Source organism: Vanessa cardui, chromosome 24, assembly GCF_905220365.1.
Source record: "Vanessa cardui chromosome 24, ilVanCard2.1, whole genome shotgun sequence".
Taxonomy (NCBI): domain Eukaryota; kingdom Metazoa; phylum Arthropoda; class Insecta; order Lepidoptera; family Nymphalidae; genus Vanessa; species Vanessa cardui.
In genome coordinates this window covers 5,335,114-5,362,494 of record NC_061146.1, presented here as the reverse complement: position 1 = coordinate 5,362,494, position 27,381 = coordinate 5,335,114, and the positions used below count along the sequence as shown (strand labels likewise).

Here is a 27,381-nt window from a genome sequence, read left to right as displayed (position 1 = left end):
TACTACTACTAATATTACAATGAGGTTAAATTTGTTTATATGTCTCAATATATCAACCAATTCAACAAAGGCAATCTTTGAGGCTAATGATTTTATGATACATAAGTATAGAATTGAATTTTACTTAAAATGATTTTGTAGTAAAATAGATCACACTAAAGTGTATGCAAATATCTAGGTATAGATAAAATTATCAAAATAATATTACTATGTAACATAAAAATCGCCATATTATCTATTTCTCAATTATATAGTACCTAATGTACCACTACTTCTTTATAAAAAGTCGTGTCACTTCTAACATATCTAACTCTCTGGTCTGTTCATTGCTGCGTGTAGCTGTATCAAGGTCCATGCGGAAAAATTGTTAATTTTTTAAATTCATCTCATCTGCCTTACGAAACATATTATAATTTCTGAATGTCAAGCGGTTGCAACTAACCTCCTTCTTGAACCGTTCAGTTACTTAAGAAGTTACTTAAGCGTAAGTTATTTCTCAAGTTAAAATAATTTAGATGGCTTAAGATTAGAATAATAAAATTATTTAGTAATATTTTAATGAAATATTCAGATCTAAGTTTCGGCAATTATGTTTTTATAATAACTTAATTGTTTAACTAAATATTAGTTTAGTATTTTAATGTCATCTTTTGGGTTATTGATGGGAAATGCTTGAAAAAAATATTTCATGGTTTCGATGTACAGTAATTATTGTTTAATATAATTTATATCCTGGCAATATTTATTTATTTGTGTGTTTAAGAAAAGTAATAGAAAGCAAGATAGAATAATATTGTTCTATTTAAATATTTAAAAATTAAATATTCAACGTAAGGTTAAGGTAAATTAATGATCAAATTGTTTCCGAATTTTTTATTGCCAAATTCATATTTATTCGTATATTTTAATTTTTTTTTTAATTGTACAGCGAACTATTACCAAGAACGTAAATTTATGCGTAATGTACCTAATTAAGTGTTCTTTTTTCTTATACTTTTGAAAACAATGTCTCTATTTTCCGGTAGATAACTATACAGAACTTCCCTACTTCAATATCAGAAACCGTGAGAGTTTTGACAATACCATCGAATATGTAGACATATCAGCATATTACGATGGGGGGTAAACTGCAACAACAACAACAGCATTCTCAAGATTAGTTGTCAATACTAATGTTGTTACAAATTGACCATAAAGATCAAGGAATCAATTTAAGTAAATAAAAATCCAGGTGAAGAAAACAAAAACCTCTTTGGACAAATTAAAAATATAATGTTATTTTTTACGTTTCGAATTCGAATAGTTCTAAATTTGAATTTTTAATCTACTCCGTATTCAAACGCAACATTGACGTAAGAAAAGTATGGATGCGACTATTTATGACTTCTATCGTAGTGAGATATTTATATATGCATAAGATGATAAGACATTCGACTTCTAAATAGAGTCTTAACACGTAAGATACGATATTCTCATCATGTACGATGCAGTCAGAGGTCAATGGCCCGTCTAACAATATTGACACGGGTAAGAAGAGCTGATATCGCCGCATACAAATATTGTAGCCAAATACGATAGATGTGATGTATAGACAATTTGTACATCTTGGATGTTATAAAGATTTACTATAATTATTATTTTTTTATGAACAGCAACGAATAGGTACTTACAACTTTTATAAACAATTAAATTTGTCTTAAAAATGTTATACACAAATTGATCCGAACAGATATCAAGCTGCGTGAAAAATAACTTCAGCATTATCATTGGAAAATTGGCAAGTACATATAATAAGTATACGATTTAAAATATAATATGTTAAATGTCTAATTAACTACGATTCAATCGCGAAAACGAATACAAATATGTATTAATTTACTTAACTACAATAGCATAATATGATAACAAACATGAATGAACAAGGAAGAGCGGAATCATTGAAGAAAACAGTTTTTTTTTCTCTAACGAAAGTGAAAGAAAGTCGTTTGACCAATACATCATTTTCATCACGCGAACAACATGGCGGAAGCGTCAGCGCGAAAAAGAATCTCACCTTTTTTCTTACTCGTGCGCTAACGTTGTAAGACATTCCTGCCGGCCAGTGTCAGTTACCGCTGTCTTCATTGAGAAAAAATAGATTGTCGTGTAATTACACATTAGTTGGTAGACATGCGAGTCTTAAGCCGATTACGTTATGCGATAACGATTTTTTTGGATGAGGAATATTATGCGATGGATGTACTAATTAGCATTAAACAAATAAAAAAGGTGAATAAAAACCAATTAAATGAAAAGACATAAGACTATATTAGACCATTATTTTATTAATAATTAACAACCGATAAGTACATAGTTATCCTTTGGTGAGCTCTTAAAATAACCTAAGTATATTTTTAAATGTACCTTGAGATTTGTTTGAATCTAGATTCTACAGAGAAGAACCGGCAAGGAAATAGGCAGTTACGTCAGCACTGCTGTAGTTTATCATCGTACAGCCACCCTAAGCAATATTTTGTAAACTAACAGCTTGTACATCCTGACCATCTATTTTTTCCGTTACGGACGCCATGTTTGTAAATGTCGTTGCCGGTTAGTGAATGAATTTCGCACGGTTTCCGCGATTTGGCACGAGAACATGTTTATACTTCAATAATGAATAGTTTAATAGTACTCAATATAATGTCATTATACATTAGAATTAGTATTAGATAGTAATTAAGTGATTATTATTATGTTGAATTGAGTAAGGTAAGTGTCATTGTTATCAATATGCGATATAAAATGAAATATAAATCATTAATGAATAATTCATCAGTATTTTTCAATCATAATATATTTATTCAAAAACGTCAAATATATGTTAGACAAATATCTAAATAATTACCATCACGACCCTAATAGTTATAAGCAAAGAGTGAAGATAATATTCCTTCCTAGGAATATTGGGTACACATTCGTTGTTTACACAATATCGGTCATATCAGATAATAATTATAGTTTCCTATACAAGCGAACACCTTTACACGATATCTCGAGAACCGTTAACTAACACCATCTTGCCGATAAACATGTATGTGTCCTTTGCTCCGTAAAGATAATAAGTACACTTACATACCTATGACATTGTTCCTCTGTATATTCTAGTCGAATTGTCCATTACCCTGAGACGAGACGTTAATAATAATAATAGTATCAAATATCGATTAATGTCATGGTAAATGATAACTTTGCTTTATGTATGATAGTGATTTTATTGGTATTTGTCTTGGAGATACCTGAATAGTTAATAAATTGAATACGAAATATATCGTAAAATAATAAACTTTTGATGTTTGATAAGATATAATTTTATTTAAGAATTTTCCTCTATATCGATGATATATTTATAATCTATGATTTGTCATCTGTGGTACTTTTGGTGTTGCGAGATCGTTTGGAGCTTTAAATTTACATTGGCCACGTGTTGACAGATCGAAGGGCGTTATATTTATTCAAGAACGTTTGACCGATTACAAAAGGTCATCCTCACGGAGATGGCCGCGATCAAAATATCTGTTTGTAATTATTTGGTAGATAAAATTTATGATTAAATATATATATCCTCCTATTATTGAAATATATAATACTTCAGTAAATAATTAATATTTGATTTAAAACCCTTTTATACAAAAAAGCCTTGTTAGCTTTTGTTAGCTTGAACAAATTGGAAACATTAATCAGCTTGAGTAGGATTCGAACGAATAGTTCTGTGAGTACGATATATTATTACGACTTATAAATCAGATAGTACGTATATGTTATGCGTGCTTATGTAAAATTTACAATCTTATTTTTTTTAACATAATTAAAAATAATTCTTTGTTATTAGAGCAATGGAGTAATGGGCTTCTAAGAAAATAGATTATAAGGCTTAATTAGGAATAACGGCTTGTCTCTGTTCTTACTTTCGACCATTACCTAATTTTTTATTTAAGAAAAAAGAAATATCTAACTATTAAAATAAAACAAGGAATGTGTTATTTATTTATCGAATTAATGAATTCATCATTGAATAACAATAATATTATCTTTTTTTATACCATTTATTGTCTTATTTATAAAAACATTATAAATTTGTCGCCATATTGTTATTTTAATCTTATAGATAATGCGCACTAAATAATGTTTGATTAAAACAGAACACTCGTTTGGGCATCTCCATATTATCACTACGCACTCTCAATGATCCACCTGAACTCGCCCGCCGGACAATCTGTAGCAGGACGACGAAACGATCGACACTATCCGTCTCACTCTATCCCGTCCCATGCGAGATGCGCTCTCTCCTTCTCCCCGCGCGCCGTTCTCGACCAATCGGCGGCCATCTTCTGCTCCCCCGAGAGCAGAGCGACAGTGCGTACTCTCATCACAATCACAAGGAGACGACATCTCGCCGCGCGAGGTTGTCGTTCCCGCGGAAGATGATATTCCACCAACACGAGTGACCGATGCACATTATTTAAAAGAAATAGTGCCTTAGAACATTTGTTTTAGTGTTTGAAAGACTGTAAAATCTGTGTTAAACTGCTGTTGTGATAAGTGAGAGACTGGAAGCTCGATCTTGTGGAATTGGACTTTTTTCGTTACAATAATTTCAGGCGACGTGTGATAGCGTAAAAATTATCCACGATTGGGTAAGTGCTAGACCGATTAGATTACAATGCAAATTATCGTTTGTTACAGCTGCCATTGCCCTGTGCTTGTATTTAGGTGCCTAAGTGATTCCTTATTATATTATCGAGTAGGCTCAGTGTCTGCAGCGGCTGACAAATGCTTTGTCGTTTGTTGACCTTACTTTAAAACAAAAATAGGTTATTTTTTATTCTAAAAATTTTCTTACAATACCAAAAATTAGTCAAATTAATTGTGCAGCAATATTTTACGTAATTGGTATTTTATTTAAAAGCGAGTGATATATTGTTGTTATGATTAATGAAAAAAATCATTAAAATATTACAATTTTCTTTTTATTTGAAATTGTGTTTGTGTTTTAAATAACGGTGATATAAAAATATTTGATTGAATGATTAAAATTGATTCAAACCTTTTTTCGCACATCATAAAATAAAAAAAGTATTTATGTTTTTAAATTCAGCCAGTATTTATGTATGCAAATAATATAAATTCTCCGACGGACCATTGTGGCTTTCCCTTTTTTTATCATAAACAAAGGAAACAACGTTCCTTTTCCTTGACTAGGATTTAAATTTTTTTCAATGAGACTATTTAATCAAATTTATATACCATTGAATACGATCATATTTTTTTTAACATGACTAAGTATAAAAATATAACATTTGTCTCTAAAAATATATTTACATAAATTATCTATATAATAAATAAAAACACTAAGTATAATTTAAAAAAAAGATCCGAAACGCTTCATATAAAATTTTAGGTTATATTAGAATATTCCAAAAAGAAACATTTAATAACTTTAACAATTGTGTTGTTAATATTGCAAATTTAATGTAATCTTTCACAGATTATTTTAATAATGAGAAATGTATAGTTACGTGTTATTTACAAAAAATCCTAGTAGGTATATAATCCGACGCATGCATGTTAGACCTACCTATGTAGCTAACAGAAGTCTAAAATCAATTAAACATTGATGTTTAATTATATTATTAATAACGATGTTTTTCCATACAAAAATAAATCTAATAAGAATTATTTCATCATTAAAAAAAAGGTTCAATAAAATAAATCATTATATAAAAAAATAATAAAGTTATTGTTGATTTTTATCCCCTAGAAAATTTCCAATAATCTGCCAATATATTAATAGAATAACGTCTTAAGCGATTCGTTCTGAAAATCAAATATATGAACGTAAGAGTTTCCACAAGAAATAATGTAATAATTAATATAGATTTTAGTCGAATAACATAATATGTATGAGTAATACATCGTTAAAATTCAAATTCGGAATTTTGTTTTGTTAGAATTGTTAAATACTTGAAACTACTGATGAGATAACGGGTGTCTTTTCAGCTCTTCGTCATCAGATCAAAAGGGTAGCTTTATTATGCTTTACAGAAACAGTAATGTTATGTACTTGATACATAATGCTATATATAAGATTTATATACTGTAAATACAATCATTTCTTATTCATGCCTTTAAAGGGAAATCTATTTAGAAAAAATAAATTCAAATATGTAATAAGATAGTTACAAAATAGGTAAATTGTATGATAATCATTATTTCTATGCTCGTATTTAGAAGAAAAAATAATTAAAAACGATGGCGCTGAAACGCGGTATTTAAAATCATAGGAATATTTTCTAAATTCAAAATTTGAACTGTATAAAAATAATCTGTTTTTACTTTTTTAATTTAATATATTTAACTGGACAAAGAAATATAACAAGCATCCGATATGAATATAAAAACAACAAAAACAATTAGATTGTAAAAGAAATAACAAGTTGAAATCTCCGTTTCATCTCAAACCACTATCATAATTGCACTTACGTTTCAAGTGTGAGATACGAGTTATCTTGTATGATTGCGTCAGCCTCTCAAAAGATTCGTATACCATTAATTAAGCACGTAAGCGTATTTCAAGAAACAACGACAAATAACAAATGGCTGCTGGGGAGTTATTCTGTGAAAAATTATCTCGAAACTCGACTGGGAACTCGATCGTCACCGCCCCTGCATCTCACGGGTGCGATACTAATACTAAAACACTACAGAATTTGTTTATTTACGACATCACATTAGAAACATCTAAGATTATCAAGGTTTCTTTACTAGATTGTCCATTTCCATATACAAAAACCTTCCTCTGGAATCATTCTATATATTAAAGAAACCGCATCAAATTCCATTACGTAATTTTAAAGATCTAAGCATACATAGGGACAGACAGCGGTAAGCGACTTTGTTTTATACTATGTAATGATAAAGATAAATTCACTTCATATTAGTCTTCTGCCGTGTATTGTTGTGTTCCGGTTTGAAGGTTAAGTAAGACAGTGTAAGAAAGCACAAGGGCCATAACATCTTGGCTGCCAATGATGGCGCATTGGCGATGGAAGTAATGATTGATACTTCTTATAGCGCCAAAGTCTAACCAGTGGTGACCACTTCCCTTTCAGTAATGATGATGGGTACTAAAGTCGAATAAATCATGCGGTAATAACAATCCTGGTTCGATCATGACGTCATGATCATGATTATTGGAGTAACCGAAACCGAATAACATAGTATACAAAGTTACAAGCAGAAAATCGTTTTTTTTTTCTTTATATGAATTAAAGCGTATACTTTTTTTTTCATGGAACGCAGTTAGTCGTAAGAACCTCCTATGCGCTTAAGGTTAAGTCTATTTCATATCACCGATACATATATGGCAGATATATATCCGATTAAGACAGGATGCCTCACGAAATTGTCTTTATTCGATGATACTCAAAAAAGTTTGGCTAGATTTTAAAGAGGAATCGGAATCTAATAAGAAATAAATAATACATTAATCTAGTTAGAACCTTCTTGCTTCCCTATATGTAAAAAAAATAATATACATGATACAATACCAATAGCATATATATATATATATATATATATATATATATATATATATATATATATATATATATATATATGAAAAATAAATAACATCTTATAACACGTTTAGGTGATATATACATGAATACAATAAAACTGGAGACATAACAGCTTGGTCACGGATTCGTTATAAAGTATTGCCATATATTTTTAATTAGTTTAAATATTATTACCTCATTCTTAATGTGTACTACACGTTACGGTTTTACATAAAATCTTATGTAATGTTGCCAGGATCATTGATATTACATTTTTTAATTTTTTTATGTGGTGGTACATTAAGATTTAATTACCATTAAATTTATGGAGATAATAAAATAGATTATTGTATATATGTATCAAAAAAATGTACGCTTTGTGTAGTGTCACGCAAAACAACTTCAAATAGCGAAAAGCATCCCAAACCACTAAGACTAACTTACAATTCAGTCTGCTTTTCTAAATGTTACATATATAAAGACCATAGATAAGAAATAAGCTTTTTTAATATCAAAAGTAAGCTGACAACTAAATCAGATAGTCATTATACTATTACTCAACAGTTTTAAATAGTTAGCTGATATTATCAGTTCTCTGAATATATGAAGACATTTGCGAATGTACGTTATACGCACATACACACACACACACATACACACAAATCTTATGAAAAGCAAGAGATAATCACACTTGTAAATCTTTAATAATGCTATATATTATATCCTACACATTCAAATGTGTTAAATTAAAGTATTGATCTATACAATCTAAGGACTTCTTGCAATTTAATCTTAACATTCAAGATGTTCATATTGAGTTGACAAATTTATAAATAATTATTTGTAATAGATTACCACTGTCGACCGATCACGTCTGCACTGATAACAGGTGAAATCCTTGTGACTTATCACTGATAAGCGAGACTAATTGATTCTCTACCTAAACGATGAGTATTTCTTGTGAGGAATTTGTGTACATCATAACGGTTTCGAAAAAAAAATATTGTGGAAAATATGTACAAACTATAAAGGTTATATAAAATCTGTAAATGAACAACCTATGTTCTTGATCACGTTTGAAAATTAAAAAAAAAAAAACAATCAATACACCGCAATGACAATCTACTATTAAGATGAAATGATCTAAGAAAAATAGAAATAAAAAAATCACATAGTAATGCCTAAACAGCATTATTTAAAAAAAATAATGCCAGTAGATTATAAATGAAACATAACAAATCGCATAAAGCTCACGATGGCCGCCATCTTGTGATTCTGAGGAGACTCGCCATATTTATGAAAATTGTTTTTTCTTTCATTTAAACTCTAACGCTTAAACAAAGCTTAATGTTTATTTTCATCATAGACAAAATACAGATTCAGGTGCGTTCACAAACCAAAGTTTTCATTTAAGGATTGTTATTATAACTACAATCACAGAATTAAAACAACCACTTTGTGGAACCAGCTTTCGCCGGCGGTTTTTCCGAACCGATACGACATGGGAACCTTTAAGAAAAGAGTACTCCTTTCTTAAAGGCCGGCAACGCACCTGCAAGCCCCCTGGTGTTGCAGATGTCCATGGGCGGTGGTAGTCACTTTCCGTCAAGTGAGCCTCCTGCTCGTTTGCCACCTATGTAATAAAAAAACGTAGGTAAATAAATAAATAAACGACTTTATTTAATTGACTTAACATTGGTGGATATCGGGAATAAGCTACAGTATATAACAATTAATACAGATTCCTAAAAAATAAATAAAACATGGCGGCAAAAATTATATCGAAACTTTAAATTGTGTATATAAATAGTGTAAACATAATTGTTTGTATTACATACTATATAATCTATTAGCAAATCTAAGGCTTGTTTCTGTAATCCTTCGATTGGAATAGCCTGCACTTATACAGCCCCTCCCCCCTTGTACTAGAACAAATGAATTTATTTAAAATGATATCATCACCAATCGACCATAAAGTAATAATAGCTCTCACTGTTATCGTCAATGCTAAGATAGTAATAAATATTGAATTACGATTCTTACACGTTTCTCAGTAACGTAAGGCTTCAAAGGCACCGACGGTCGGTTTTCATTGTCATTCGTTTGCGTTTTTTGCGAAAACTGACACGGAAAATGTATGAGATATGGAGATTGTATAGAAAATCGTTGTAATTTTATATCGCTCGCCTTTTAAAGGTTTCAAACGTCTTCAGTTTTCGAGCTGTTTTAATGAAATAGGGATACCATGCTTACGGATTTCAACGGAATATATTGAATATTGTTCAGAAAAAATGTATAATTACTTCATTTTTTTCAATAGTTATCTTTGCTTAAAGAATCATCATGAAATAAAGGTATGTAGTTAGCCCTATAGTATCATTTGCACTAATTATTTACACTAAACGATTTATTACGATTGTGATGCATATTTAGTTCATCTATATAACAAAAATATTGAAAACATTTAAACTAAATTCAATATAAACATCTAATACGTTTAGATAAAGGCTCAGATAGACAAAATGGCGTCCACGAGACATAAGCTACAGTCGTATTGAGTCGCAGGTAGCACGGTGCATTCCAACGCCAGGTTATTAGCACGCATTGTCTCTATAATAGGTCACTCAAAGTGCAGAACATAAGCTGCAACATTATCATACAACACTATTAAACGATCGCTTTTTATAGAGAGATTGTATCAATGAAGATAAATTATTTGAAAAAAACAATTCGAGAATTTATATTGGTTTGTTACATGATGTTGCGTGTCTTTGATTTTAAATGTGATCTAATTTAAATAAAGTCATATACGGAAAAGAAATGGACTCATTTGTATTAATAACGTTTAGTAATGAAGAACATTTACAGGAAACGAATCGATAAACATAAGGATTTGTGACTCACGCGCCTCTTTGTCTAATAAATCTATATTATTGATCACTATTGTGGGTTGGTCACTAGAATTATCAACCTTACGTTATCTCAAGAAATACCTAGTATGTATTGTTAAAGATTCTTTTACTAAATAATTATAAATACACATATTACTTAAAACTACATATGTTCCATAGTTTTAAGACAGATACATTTTTTTATTGATAAGATACTTTTTTCCATCTTAAGCCAACATAGGCTCAATTAGGTCAGCAAAATCGATATTATATAGATTTAAATTACTCATAAAGCCCTTTGTTACGCAGGCGCCGTCGCGGACGCGCGTCGCGGGCCATGCAGGGAGCCGCCAGCGCACCCGCGCCTCCCGCGGCCGAGCCGCCTGCATCCCAACGTGAGTAACACCTTTTACGTATAGAAGTAAACAAAACATATTTTTATACTATATTCATCATATAAAGAGCCTAGATGACTCAATAGTTAGAACGCGTGCATCTTAACCGATTATTGAGAGTTCAAATCGAGGCAAGCATCACTGAATATTCATGTGTTTAATTTGTGTTTATAATTCATCTCGTGCTCGACGGTGAAGGAAAAAATCGTGAGGAAACCTGTATATGTCTAATTTAATTCTGCCACATGTGTATTCCACCAACCCGCATTAAAACAGTGTGGTGAAGAATATTCAAAACCTTTTCGTCAATGGGAGAGGTGGTCTAAGCCCAGCAGTGGGAAATTTACAGGCTGCTGTAGACGTCATATTCGTAGCTGCAGTAGAAATACTAACAATACAAATCTAATTGATGAGCTATCTCATTGACTTCCTGAAGTATAAAGATCATCTTTTACAAAACAAAAACAGGATGTAAGCAAAGCACCAGTCAATAACCATAAGTCATTATTACAATCGACATCTCGTAAGACGATCCGTGTTATCACCTCTGTGGTAATTTGACGACTGACGATAATTTCTGGTAGCAAACACTTGGCGCGTGCGCGTTACTCGACACCGAATATTTGTAACTACCCGCAATATATGTGTAGCCCTGGGTAAAAATCAGAAAAATTGACACAATTCTTATTTTTTAATTAAAGAATTTATAGAAGACGAAAAAATGTATTAATTTAAAAGTTTAATAATACTTTTAAATATATATTTATATACTGTAAAGAAAAAGCCTTGAACACTTTTAGTGGCTTGAAATTGTTGAAATACGAAAAATGATAAATTATTTATAGTAAAACGACCAATCAACTGTTAGGATCGCAGAAAATAAAGATATTTTCCATACGCCATATGTAATTGATGTGTCATGTTTATTGGCGTTTTATCTTTAAAATTCTCGTTAAAATAAATAAGCGATAAAGAATATTGATAATAGTAACGAAGTTTAAACGAATGATTAAATCTTATACATCATAATGAAATCAAGATAATTTTATTGTATACCTATTGGGTAAGAGAACGGGAAAATGAACATATATATAAAGTACCAATTGTAACACGACATAACTACATTACTCTTATTTTGTACTTTAAGTATGATATTTGATTTAATACAAAGAGAATACACAAATTTATTTACTTTAGGTATATTATAATATTTTAAATGTCCCTCTGCTATGAAATATATTATAGCGTTATATATATATAATTATAACGTTTTCATGACCAAACCGCTGAACGAAATTTCATGAAATTTTGTATAAAGCAAATTTGCATTCCAGGAAAGGACGAAGGTTACTTTTTTGCCTAACACAGGACAACTAACATCTTAAAATGCGAGCTAAGCCGTAGGCGACAACTAGTTTTACAATAATTCTCTTCATTACTTTTTTTGTGTTATCTTAAATACTACGTTTGGGCTTTAGTCGAGATCGATTTATTATTTCGTCGAACGTTTCCACAGAATCGCACCTGTCGTAGTCGCGAGCTGACTGACCGTGTCTATTCCTATTCTAACACAAGGTGTATAATTCGATTCAACTAAGAATTTCGTCACCAACATTTCTCAAGTCGTATTCTCTTAAAAGAATACTTCATTAGGAACTCATTAAGACAATCGTCGGTATTTCGTTTGCTCAGCCGCAGAATCTATCTCTCGGGAGCGCGCAACATCCTTTTGTGATCATCACACCTGTGTTTACAATATCTCGTACATTGAGGATTACGTGAGCTGTATTATTGTAAATATGTTTCAATCGAAACATTTCTTTTATTTTTATGTGTGTACTACTAGACTCGGATACGCGTTTTACGTTGTATGTTTAGCTAAAACTTTTCAAACAAATTCAGGTCGGCATATTGATCGATTTTAGCGTGGTATGCGTAAAAAAAATCGATATTTTTATAGACATAGAATAAAACCGCCGATTGCAAGTTTAAGACAATAATAGTTGACCCAAATAGATCAACTTCGAACATAATCGATAAAAAAACAATCATTAAAAAATATTTTTTTAACAACAGACATGAATTCTGAGAATTTCGAAGGTCATCCGATAAGATTCAGAATGTCCTAACTATGACAAATACGACAAAGAGGCGTATCACTGTGGAATATAACGGTATCTTTTCGTCCAGGCCTATCCGGATCGGCAAATTTGGACGACTGGGCAATGATAACTGAGATGAGTAAATGCTATTTAATATTTACCTTTCGTCACGTGCGCAATGACGACACATCCGTCGGATAAGATAGCTCGGCTGGAAAATTTCTTTTGAATATTAGCGACAGCATTGATGAGCTGATGAAATACAAGGGAAATGAAAGATACAGGCGTTTGTTTCAAAATTGAATAAAATTTTCGAATCAACAGTAGATTCTCCAAAAATTTAAATTTAGAAAGACAATTATTCAATATATGTTTATTATCTGTTGTCAACGTATCTAGTAAACAAATACAGAAAATGATGAATACTTATATTACCCTTTAATTCTCGACTCCATACCATGGGTTCTAGGGAATAAATTAAAGTTTAGTTGAACCGTGAAAGGTAAACAACCTTCTCCACACGTGTACCTGAAGTTAATGTACGGGATACGTGTGGAGTTTGTTAATGTGTCACCGAATTGAACTTATCTTAAACGCTTCGGTACCTTAATAGCAGACACCCTTAGGTTGACAATTCAAAGAGAAATCACGCTTTAAACTTAAATACACTACGTAATTCACAATGTACTAATAATATTATAAATTTGTGTTATCTTATATCCAAAATATATCAATTAATTGAAATCACTGTAAAAGTATTTCTTGCTAGGATAAATTGTAAATAAGAAGCTTATTCACAAAAAAATCTTTCTAAAATGTTCTATTTAATAAATAATCTTATGCAGAATAAAATAAAGAATAATTATGTGACTTACATTACTAATATAATTTGACCTCAGTGTCAAAGAGTACGAAAAACTATGGTATCCCTAGCGGCAATTCGATGCACACTGTACTACTAACGCCATCTCTTAGACAGTGTGTGTAATAAAAATCAGAGAAATCATATTAAAAATTACATTATGATCAAGTTTCCGTTTTTGTTAATAAATAGGCATACATTTTTTTGAGTTAATTATTCTCCAATTTAGTACATTTTATCTAAAAGTGCCCTTTAACTGTGTGTGTGTACATAGAATTTATGAGAAACACATACCTTGACAAAATTCGCGAGAACAGATTTAATAAATATAGTTAATATATATTCAAAATAATTATTAAGTAACATTTTATAATAGAGAATTGAAGGGCTATTTTCAATAGCCAAAGCCAATAAGCAGCTGAAAAAAGTATTTAGTTATTTTTATACGTTGTAATAATGAATATTGCACAATTATAATTTTATAATATATATATATATATATAAATAACGACAGACAATTAATCCTTTATTATACATATTATGCCTAATAAGTCATAATAAGAATTGACATTTTGAGAATTAAAAAAATTTAACTAAGAACAATTTCCAACGTTCTCTAGGAACTTTCTCGATACGTTCCAAGATTAAATTTGAAACGTGTTCCAAAGTCCTAATAACCGTACCTTTATTTTCATTCAGGGCTCGCTTGATAAATAGAATCATAACCAGGAGCAAAGAAACCGTTAAATTGTCGCGGAAGACGCGATCCTGACTTGCATTCGTTATAACTTCACAAAATGGCCGCGCCTTGCATCAGGATCATTCAAGATAGCCCGTTTTGAAAATCGAACGAATGCTTTTTAATTAACTACGAATGCATTTTAATGAAACAGTTTCTATACGTTTTTAGCGTTTATATGAAATGTTTTCATGTAGTTTAAATTAGCAGTACGCCTACCGCATTAAATTTCACTCGTAAATTGAATCGTATTACACGAGGCTGTCCAACAAAAGCAAATTATCAATTTCTAGACAATAGCCATGTTACTGTCACATATCGGACCTCTTTCTTTCGTACGTCTTTCGAAAATCGACGTTAGCGCTATACGATTAAGAGACAAAATCGTTTCGATAATATTTTTGAAATCTTCACCGGTCGGTAATTGTCAATGGCGACACCATAAATGAGGGCTTAAGATACACGGTGTAATTCAGTACCGTTGAGCTCATTGGAGTGTGGCAGAAAGCGGTATCGGCGACGTCCCAACCATATCAATCAAATTATAATATGCGATGTCGTGACCGTTAGACGAAATTGACCGCCTTATTACATTCCGATAAGGTCGAGAATTGTATGAAATATTCGTTAAAGGATGATATTGCCTGGATGGTGATAGGTCGATTTAAATTCCGTATAAGCGGGAAGGAGGAAGTCACGGCGCAAGCATGTATGTCACACCTTTTCTCCGTATATGAACTTGAGTGAACTCGACTGAGAATTTGATGGTTGTTTCAATCGTGATTTTATACGTATCCCTTGACCACCTTTATAACGGCTTCTATGCAATGTATCCTTAGATCTAGTTTACTACTACTACTACTATATTTTCAGCAATACCTAATTGAAGAAATTGCAAGTAATAATCATCATAATTTATAAAACTTTCTATTGTCATCAACCAGTAATCTTGAATAAACTATCAAAATAATCCAACATTTCAAAACCTCGGTCTTTCATGCCACTTCCCCCCTATATATTACAGTAACTTGTACATAGCTGATAAAAGGTTGTAGAGTTGTAGTGTGCGTCTTAAGTAAAGGCGTATTGTGGACGCAGATCTTCCAGCAACCGATTTCGGTCTGCTTGCAGATATGACAGTATCTCTGGTCTGCCATGTCTAAACATTTCTAGTATTTCTTTGGAATCCGTGAACGTCGTCACTTAGGACACGCAATTGCCTTAATATTACAACCGTCCCGAGAATATACAAGTATCGTAAACTTGATAGGTGTGGAATCTCTTAAATACGTCACACGTCTCCTCTCAAGTGATGAAATATACCTACCTAAACGTGACTCCTCAGCGGTGAAGGAAAACATCGTGAGGAAACATTCCACCAACCCGCATTGGAACAGCGTGGTGGAATATGTTCCAAAACCTTCTCCTTAAAGGGAGAGGAAGCCTTTAGCCCAGCTGTGGGAATTTACAGGCTGTTGTTGTTGTTGTTATAAAAAAAATCTGAATATTAAAATACAGCCGTAACGAGTATTTATTTAGTATCCAAATTATTGCTTATAATATTTCATCGAACGCCTCCGAATCTGCATTACAAGATAATTCTTCGAAAAGTGACAAATTTCGACATTTCGCCACTAAACGCGCAATTTCCGCGTACAACAATTACTTACGTTGCGTAAAGGGTTCACACCGTCACACCGTGACGATCTTTTGTTTATGGAACTAATAATATTATTGCGATAGTTTTCCCGTCGAGTTGTACGAACAACCAATCAGGATCGTTCTTATTTAGTATATTCTTCAAACTGGCAACATTATTTCGTCCTCAAGCGAATATTTTTATTCATAATAATTAATCCATTTTGCTATTTTATACAGTAACTAGTTTTAGTTCATATTTGTATGTATTTAGCATTTAATGTTGTTAATTCTTATGGTAATAATTTTGATTAAACTTTATAATAAGTAAAAGAAGCGTGGAATATATTACATATATCGAAAAGCCGTCTTTAAATTTCCAAAATATAACAACGTACTGATTTTCTATGATCATTTTTTCCACAATGTGTATATGTCATATGAAAACAAAAGTAACCTATTAAGGTCCCATTGCTGGAATCCTCTCCTTTTAACAATATTTCCAGCTTATCCACCTCGCTGCTCCGATAGGCTGGTCACATGCGTACACATGTGGCTTACTTTCATGATACGATATGTGTATATTTATGATGAGATTCGTCTGTATATGGGTTCAATTTACTAATAATATATATAGAAATAAATAGTTAAATAAGTGTAAATGACGGCATAAAATCTTAGTTTTGACCACGTTGGTGGCGTATTGGTGGAGGAATGGTTATATTAATTTAAATAATTGTATTTAACTAACATGACTTTGTATTTTTAGATGTTAAAAAGGAGTAACCACTGAGTTTCTTGCCGGTTCTTCTCGGCAGAATCTACTTTCCGAACCGGTGGTAGCTTCACTTAATTGTAAAATGACGATTCAAAAGTGCTTGTACAAAGCCTACTTGAATAAAGTTTATTTTGATTTGATTTATTTCCGTCAGTGCATTCATGCGATGGTGACCACCTACCATTAGTCCGTCCACCTGTCTATATGATACAAATGTATCGTTACAAAACGGTGTAAGAGCGGTCGTGGACTAACGCATCAGATTACTTCATGAGATTGCGTGATACGATAATTTCTTAGAAATACGACACAAAACGTACATTGATCAATTAATTGATTATATTTGAACTTCGTTCGCGATCGCATCGTTCATAATAAATTGAGAGTATTATAATGATTTTATAAACAATTTAGGTATATCATTACAGTACCCAATATTCGTGTCGATTTTGTCGTAAACATTTTTCGACAGAGCGGGAAGAAAAGTATTGCTATCTCTTTCTTGTAATTAAATTACTCTTTTGGAAATAGATATCGCAACAGCGCCAATTTTTCCCTGTTCTTCGCTATACTAAAATTCTACAGATAATTTTACAACCAAGAGATCGATTGAAAATTAATGTTAAAAAATATTTTAATTAATTAGGCTTATCATACTGTACAGCATTCTATTATATTTTTTACATAGTATAAAACAAAGTCGCTTACCGCTGTCTGTCCCTAAGTATGCTTAGATCTTAACAATTTTAAGCAGTTCGATATAAATACATAGACAAAATAGTAAAAAAAAACTGATAATATAGAAATTTCTAATATGGTTTTAACAAATTCCGTGGAACATTTAGTTTCAGTTTGGCCCCTGTTCGAAGCAAGGGCGAGTCGTGAGTTTATGATAAATAAAATAAAATATTAAATTCAAACATTACATAGAAAAGTTTGAAACAAAATCCAATGTAAAGTAATAAAAAATATATAATTAAAATTGTGAACAAATACATCGATTGATATAATTATTTTTTAATCGAAAGAGTGTATTCGTCGCGTTAGGTAATTCGATCGTTTCTCGTAACCGGATGTTTTTATCTAAAACTCTGAAAACGGATACTTAGTTTTGCGTCGTAATTGATGATAACGTAAGAAGTAATTACTTAGGTATGACACGTTGACGAAAAACGAAACTACAATGTATTCATATTCATACAAGTTTATTTTACAATCATCTCAAACTATTTATGACAATTATATATTATCTATACTCATATTATTAATTCGAAACTCTGTCTGTCTGTCTGTCGCTCTTTCACGACCAAACCGTTGAACCGATTTTGATGAAGTTTGATGTGAGGCAAATTTGAACTCCAAGGTACAACATAGGCTACTTTTTTTGCCCGACACATAACAATCACCCCTAAAAAAGCAAGCGAAGCCGCGTTCGTCAACTAATTTCCTATAAAGCAATACATATGTGATAATTAGATGATGCATGACCTCGATCACATAAGAAATCCCAATTGCCTGCACGTGAATCACTGTGACGTCATATTATTATTAATGTAGTAATTCATTCTCGTTCATCGACTCAAACTAGCTATCCGCCTCGGCTTATCAGCTAGGACGAATCATGACTATAGATATAAATTATAGTATAGATATATATAGAAATAATTCATCTAAAATGTGCATTTGAAATTTCTTTTGGACAAAACTTACTTTTTTTATTGAAAATTTATGATGTAATTACGATATTTAGTATATATAATACTATATACAATGTCGAATAACATTCAAAATAAAATTAAAATACATAAAAATCAAGTATTTCGTATCCAAAATTTGTATACTCAAGAGAAATATTTTTTGAGTTTATGTGACATATAAATTCAGTGCTCTAAATCTTAAGATAAACATAAATTACTGTATATATATTATAAGACATTATTAAACAATAACTAAGTGTTAGATAAAGCTGATAAAGCGTTTGCTTTAAAACCTTTATCAGAAGATATAAAACAGTTTTTCCCCTCAGAGAAAACTAAAATAGCCAACACACTAGCCCCACTTTGAGTATAACAAAAGGACAAGTTAATATTTAAATATAATTTGTCCAAATGAAGAAGATTTACAAAATTCCGTGTGAAGCATCATATACATTAATACCTGATCTGTTACAAGCTAGCCTAGACTTTTCCGAACCGATACTACATGATAACCTTAAAAAAAGAGCGTCCTCCTTCTTCAAAGGCTGGCAACGCACCTGCAAGCCCCCTGGTGTTGCAGATGTCCAAAGGCAGTGGTAAGCACTTTCCATTAGGTGAGCCTCCTGCTCGTTTGCCACCTATCACATACAAAAGAATTTGCAATGGCGACAAAACTACATAGAATTATTACGCTTAAATGTTTTAAGTGTTGAGTTGAGCAGGGTTTTATTAACAACAGAACCAAAGTAAATTGTGCAAAATATTAGCATGACCGGTTCTAACTGGTTTAAAACTAAGCTAGTGCTAAAATGGATGTTTATTAAAAGGTTTTACCAAGTGGCAACGTCAAAGCATATACTTGTTTCAATGTAATGAGGGTGACCTAACTATACCTAATTTCCGTTTAATTCAAAAGCTGTGACGTCACGCCCCTTTCGTCTTGACAAAGGAAACGCCCTTTTCAATAGCTTTTTCGAACTAAGACGCGTTTATGACATGACTTTGCGCTTAAACTTGCGGGTATATAATTATATAAAGCATATTATGTATTAAATACAAATATATTACTGAAAACTACTAAACAACTGTTCATCATACTTAAGGTTTCGGATTTTTCAATGTATAATATCTATTCAACTAACTTGTCTTTTAATTATTATGTAGGTTAGGTTAGGTTAGATATACATAGTGCTAAATATGTAATGGAAATTGTTAATTTTACCAGTTTATCGAAATACAGAAGTATATCTAAGCTAAAGTGTTCGAATCAACATTAGTAATACCGTTTACCTATTCAGTCGTGGCTCACACAGCTACGATACGTAGAACGGTCGCGAAGTAGATGACAGTATTGATTTTTCTCCAGCCAACCAGAGGCCGACGAAAACACCTCATTCTAACGCGATCAAAAGAACCATCGCCGCTCCGCTGAGAAATGCTTTGTTTGAATATATCTATACATTCAAGCTATATCTATGTTGTTGGAAACATTTGGAAATCAAATTTATATACCAATATTAGTAGAGATTTGATTGTTTTTTGAAAATCTATTGAAAATATTGTTTTTCATTCGCAATGACAAAGCTATTCATCCTAATGCTTTTTTTTCTCATAGTGTCTCGTAAATTTATTTCAATCGTTCAGAAATATATGTAGTTGATTCTGTCTGACAAATTGTTTGAGCTACACGTATCTAGTAATAAATAGGGCGTCAACTCGTATATATACCCCGTGTGTGTAACTAAACGCAATATCTTTTTTATTTTCTTTTTATTTGTTATAGCTAATTCGAGGTAGGATTTTATAGCCTTATATTATATAAAGTCTGTATTTAAGATGTATTCAATGAACATTTTAACAAAATCATTGTTAAAATCTCTAAAGGGATCGCTGGCCATCCTTTTAAAGTTTTCGAGACGTGCCTGACGTTTGCCATCTTTAAGACAATAGATGACTGATTCACTCAAGAACTCTGCGGTTAAGGCGCAAGTCACATTGCTAAAGAATAATCGCCTCCAATAACACAAAACCTATCGTATTATAGCATACATTGATATTATTCTTGATCAATAACATTGTAGAAAAGCTTACATCACGTTTTTAATTTCTGTAATCTATTAGCTGATTGTTAAAATCGTTTCACAATAAAGACATCTCATTCTATAGTTCTAATAAATACATTCGTACAAGTGAACCCGCCTGACTCATCTATTGTCGAGTTTTCTTGGAATAGTAAAATGAAAGCGCCCGGTTATTCAAACATAGTCCATGGTTAGTAACGCGTTCCTTTGTTGTTGCAGAAATCAAAACAGAAGTCATCAGCGAGGCTAAAGTAGAGGCGGATAGCCAGGAGGAGGAAGAAATGAAGATTGAACATCATGAGACGCGCGCAACGCGCACCACGAGCATAGACAGTGATAACAGGTCAGACCGAAGCGAGGAAGAGGACTGCAGACGCGCCCGAAAGCGAGCCGCTTCCACCTCACCTTCGCCCATTCCCTTAGACAAGAGGACGGCTCGATTCGAATGCCCCAAGTGTTTCCAGCGGTTCGATTCAATAAATGCCTTCGATTTCCATCGCTTCACAGCGCACGGGGATGACACTAGATCCGGCTATGATGATTACGTAGATTATTCAGCTAAAAAAATACCAGATATGTTACGGAGTTCACGCGTATCTATGTCAGAGCAACGTTTCCGCTGCGAATACTGTTCACGAGATTTTCCATCGGGACAAATCTTGGATATTCACAGAAAAACTTGTACGTCATCCACTCGAATATCCAGTCCTGATCGTGATCGAAGGGAAGATTTTTTCGCTAAACTTGATCTAAGGAACAGATCTTTTGGGATACCAGGCACCTTAACTCCACCGATGGATCGATTCACCCCTAAATTCGATGATGGACATCTTACTAATGGAATAAGGCATATAGATGCTGCAAGAGACCTGGCTGATATTCAATCCATCCTAAACGTCACCTCCGCTGGAAGTCTTTTAGAACGACTGACTGGAACAAGGGTGGCATTAGAAAGTGCAGTATTAACACCTCCCGATACAATCGTTAAAGAGCGCGAACAGGAAGAAACACAAGATAATTTCGCAGCAGAGTTCAGGCGAATGAAATTGCGTGGGGAGTTCCCTTGTAGATTATGTCCCGCCAAATTTCCAAACCTCAGGGCGTTAAAAGGACATAACAGAGTACATCTTAGTGGAACTGGACCCGGGCCATACCAGTGCAACATGTGTCCCCACGCGTCTTTAGACAAAGCGGCTCTCGTTCGGCATATGCGAACACACAATGGTGACAGGCCTTACGAATGCGCTGTATGCAACTACGCTTTTACAACGAAAGCCAATTGCGAACGTCACTTACGTAACCGTCACGCAAAAGTAACAAGAGAGGACGTGAAACGTTCAATAATTTACCATCCATCAGAAGATCCCAATAATGACGAAGTAAATTCTAAACTTGCTCGGGAAGAAGTTAAGAGATCGCTAGCGTTCCACACGCCAGAAGTAGAAAGACGCAGTGAACCCACAGGTCGCAGTACACCACTGTCGCATTATAATCCCAGTTTCATAACAGACAGACATCCAGTAACATCTCTAACAAAAGCTTTGCCTGATACACCCGCCTTAACACCGAGGGAGTCGGATCCGCCAATGCCCAGAATCAAGGTAAAGGGAATCGGACAACTCACGCAAATACCTGAATTCAGGACACCTGATCTTTCCTTTAAGACCAATGATCTACTACCGGAAACTTATAATGATGATGCTCCAGTAGACCTCAGTACGAGTGACAACAATAGTTGTGATGTGTTAGATCTTAGCAAGAAAAAGCGCGACACAGATGATGACGAACCTAAAGCACCATCGCGACCCGCATTTGACAACTCCGCGTCTGTTGCTGCAACAGCCGCCGCAACGGCTTACGAAAAAACCAGATTAATCCTTGCTCAGCAAAGACTTTTCGAAAACTCTCTACCAAAACTTGATCCTTCCTATTATGCAACTCAACTGTCTCAACTTTATGCCAGTGCTGTACCAGGTCTGCCTGGTTTACCTATCCCGCCTTCATTTCCTATCAACCCGTACTTTCTACAGACCTCTTTTTTTCCCCACCCAACGGATTCCCAAGAAATAACCGAAATGAAACAACGTATACAAAAAGAAATTATCCGAAGTCTTAGCATGTCTGGAGGTAGGTTGGTTACAAACGAAGCCGAAACACAACCCAAACAAGAACCTGAAGAGGAAGAACAAAAGCCTATCCAAGTTTCTACGACGCCAACCCCACCACCTCATTCAGAATCTCCACGTCCTATAACAAATAATAATCTTGTTTCTCAAAATGATTCCGTAAAGATGGTGATAAAAAATGGTATTCTTATGCCTAAGCAAAAGCAAAGACGTTATCGCACTGAACGACCCTTTTCTTGCTCGCAATGTTCAGCGCGATTCACACTTCGTTCAAATATGGAACGTCATGTGAAGCAACAACATCCTCAACATTGGAGTGTCAGGCGTCCAACACCTCGAGCGCCTCCACCGTACCCTACGCCTGACACACTAGCTGATCGAGTCAAGTATGCGTTGTTAGCACGACACCTGGAAAGACCTTTGCAAGCCTCCGATCGGTCACCTGTAAGGAGAGATTCAGACGAAGTAGCTGACAATGAGGAAGACGAAGACGATACTCTGGTTATCGACGAGGAGACAGATGACCAGAAACTAGATGAGCATTCCGCCGCGCACAGAGCTGCAGCGGAAATCCTCATGGCTACACGTCAACAAGAGCTGAATAAAGACTTTGATCTTAAGATAGCTGGAAACCTTATTAATAAACCAATCCCAATTACCACTGAAAAATCCGAGACTGGAGTAGACGGTGTTCCAAGCCAAGATAATGTGGTGCCTGTAGTGCCAACTCGAAGTGATGAAGAAGAGGACGAGGAGGGTCTGGTCGCATCCACTAGCGAGGGAAACAACTCTGGAAGCGATGAAAATAAGTAAGTTGATTCATTAGATAAATCTTAGCTAAGATTCTTAAATTCATATCAATAATATCAGATATACTATCATTTTCTTATATAAATAAATACTTACATTAATTTTTTCTTTGCAGGTCAGAATCGGACACTGGTATACAACCACCAAAAAAGAAGTCAGCTTACAGTCTCGCACCGAACCGCGTATCGTGTCCTTACTGTCACCGCAAATTCCCCTGGTCTTCATCGCTTCGACGACACGTCCTTACACACACAGGGCAAAAGCCATTCAAATGTCCCCACTGCCCACTCCTCTTTACCACCAAGTCTAATTGCGACCGCCACTTGCTCAGGAAACATGGAGGATCAGCTAAGGCCATATTGGCGGAACCTATCCAAGATTCCATGACGCCACCACAAACGAATGACAGAAGTGTGCCAGAAAGACCTTTTAAGTGTGCCTCGTGTCCAACGAGCACTTTTTCGTCCTTGGAAACGCTAAAGAAGCACATGGCGTCTCGACATGGGACGGGAGACTCGCAGCCGAGTTCTCCAAACCCTGAAGAAGAAGCAGATGGTAGTTTAGTCTTCAAATGCCATCTTTGCGAGGGTTCGTTTGGTGATAGAACAGTAGCGTTGGAACATCTGGCGTCAGCACATTCAGCTGAATACGAGCAGTTGGTCAGCAAGGGCGCATTGGACGCTGCTAGTGATCGCAGCGAGAGTGCTGATGATGATGACAGGGGAAAATTCCCTGATCATGCGAATAGAAAGGTAATTATTTAATTTAATAAAACTAAAATTATCTGCTATTTAAACTAAATCATAAATAGTTCCAAAAAATATGATTTAACATATACACATTTTTCATCAGGTCGTCTGTGCATTCTGCATCCGTCGCTTCTGGTCTGCGGAGGATTTGCGCCGTCATATGCGCACACATTCCGGTGAGCGTCCCTTCGCCTGTGATCTATGCAGACGGCGATTTACACTCAAGCACAGTATGCTGAGACACAGGAAGAAGCACAGAGAAGAAACCGATGATGAGGAATCCTCGCCAAGGGAAGACGCAGCGAATGGGTAAGTAAAAATTTAAGGATTTAAATTATATATACTTATTAAAATATGAAAGTAATTACTGAACATTTATCGTTTAACGGGAAAATTATTTAATTTTATATTTTGTCACAGGTACCGCTACCAAGAAGACGATGGCTCCGGTAACGAGGTCCCGAGCAACGTGAACAACAACAACTCGCCGCCCGCCGCGCCCTACGACAAAAAACTCAAACTCGAGATGACGTCACGCAAATATTCATCCGAAGCCGAAAACGACACCGAAAACGGAGGTGACCTGATCGGCAAGCTTCTCGGTATCCCTGACAAGACCATCATCAACAAACTACTCTCCTCGGCAGACGAAGCGGCTAAATTCTTAGGAGTAAACAAATGAGAGTACGCCTTAGTCCTCGTGACCCCAGCTAGGCTTATCTTAGCACCGCGAGGACTAAAAATTCCACAATCAAAAACCAACGAGAAACCCTCTACAACGCCATCTACCAACGAATAGTTGTATCTTTTTAGCAAGTGCTAAGTTTTATTTATATTGCACAGCGACATCTATCGTCGAATAGATGATCTCTTCGCATAAATATAATTTCTCTTGACTATATCGTTTTATAATATTGTATATAAGCTTTATAAGATACGTAGGTGCCTTTAGATGCCTTATTATAGCATATACCGTCCTATTCTGCCTTATTCTAGGTACTATATGTACATATAAAATTGTGGGTGACGAGCAACGAAATATTTAGTGCCAGTTCAAAGTACACTGAAATTTGTAGTGTTACAAATACATTGTGTTGTTTTATATTATACTGTATATATTATAGGAATCGAGAGGTTTGAAACAGTACCTAATATTTTAAGATTTACTATAAACTAGCTAAAACACGTATGCATTTTCATCTAGTCGCATTATTCACGTTTTATCTTCACCGATTTTCAGTTTCATTTTCATAGTTGTGAATTTCAGCCAAATACTTTTCAAATCCAAAATTTTCTAGTCAATTATTTTTTTCTTTATAAATATCGACCTAAATAACCAAATGTCAGTTTTCATGATAATGTTTAGTATAATTAAGGTATAAAATAGTTATAGAACCTCATATAATAATATCCTACCAATGAATAGTATAAATTCGTGCGATGTACTTATGTATTTTAAAGTATAACTATATTTTCTACATCTATCTTTTGTCTTTTTAGCTTAGGAATTCTATGATGTAACTATTCATCTTTTTTTTCTGTACATAGTGATATAGTATTTAAATAATTTCATTTCTAAATAAGTTTTCGTAGGATAACTTTTGTTTGCTCAAATTCATGGCATTTCTTTACGACAAAGACTAATAATGTTGCTTTTAAGAAAGTTTAGGATCTCTTAATATAAATTGTATAGCTAATTATGTACGTAGACCAAAGGCTCTTGGTGGACTTTTGTTTACCTAAACGATGTTTTTTGATAGTTTTTTTTAAACGATTTTTGTTAGAATATTTCAGAGTTATAGTTTTTTTATTTCGATTTTTTTAATATTTTTGGTGCATTACTATTGTAACTTGGGTTATGAACTCGCTAATATAAGTTAGTTTTAGATAATTCAGTCTCCTCAACGGATCGACGAATCATACGCTAGAATATACCTAAGTTCCAACTTTGCTTTGTATAATAGAAGACGCTAACTATATACCAAATACAAAATATATTTTAAAATTAATGGGTAATATTATAAATTGTGTAAAATTACTTATATAAGCAATAATATTGTAATTTATTCAGTATAAATTAAAGTATTTCAATTAATGTCACTAAAGCTTAAATATTAAATAATATATTATTATATGAATATATAGATGTTTAATTAAGTATTAATTATAAGTGTGGCTATTTTAAGTTGAAAACCTGCTTCATGTCAATTATAGTTAGACGGAAAGGAAATGTTTGAAACTGTAATTATATAAATTTCTATTTCCGATTATTATAATAAAAGATGATTTGCTATGTACGGTCAGTAATTACATTGAAGTGTATTCGATACCTGTGCTTAAAAAATATATAGTTTTTATTGTATTAAAAAAATAAAAATGATATTTAAGTTAAATTACGTACTTATTTAGATATAGATTAAAATGTAAGTCCTATTTATAAGATGTGGCAACACCGCTTGGCCTTTCAAAAAGTAGTTTGTGTGTTTTAATATATTAATGTTATTTAAGATTATAATGTTAAAGATAAATTAAAATTTACCATTTTATGCATGATTTTAATGTAATAATTATTATTCATAATGTTAAGAAGCGTATTTACTATTCACTTTTGCCTCTCTCTCTCTTTATTTGCAATACGAGTGTCGTTTTAAAAACGTTTTTTGTGAAATACATTATGGTGGATTAAATAAAGAAATACTGCTTTTATATTAATTGTTTAAATTTTCTTAACCTCCTACTAAATTTTTACCTTTTTTATTCTTCATAATTTCAAAATACTATTATCAGAACATAATAATACATGCACGAAGAATGAAGTAACTGACAAATTGGTTCACTTATATTTGTAATGAGAATACCTAGAACAAATACCTGAACCATCAAATATTTGTGACATCATGTAATCTATGTTAACGTAC

The 27,381-nt window shown here is 33.2% G+C and overlaps 1 protein-coding gene across 1 annotated transcript; it reads left to right on the top strand.

Annotated features, from left to right (window-relative positions):
* Positions 1–4,235: 4,235 nt before the first annotated feature.
* LOC124540024 (zinc finger protein Xfin-like) lies at positions 4,236–27,171 on the top strand. Its single transcript, XM_047117423.1, has 6 exons — positions 4,236–4,673; positions 10,796–10,881; positions 20,998–23,713; positions 23,830–24,466; positions 24,567–24,772; positions 24,884–27,171. The coding sequence occupies exons 2-6, from the start codon at positions 10,824–10,826 to the stop codon at positions 25,143–25,145; spliced, it is 3,879 nt and encodes a 1,292-aa protein (XP_046973379.1). The 5' UTR covers positions 4,236–4,673; positions 10,796–10,823; the 3' UTR covers positions 25,146–27,171.
* Positions 27,172–27,381: the final 210 nt, after the last annotated feature.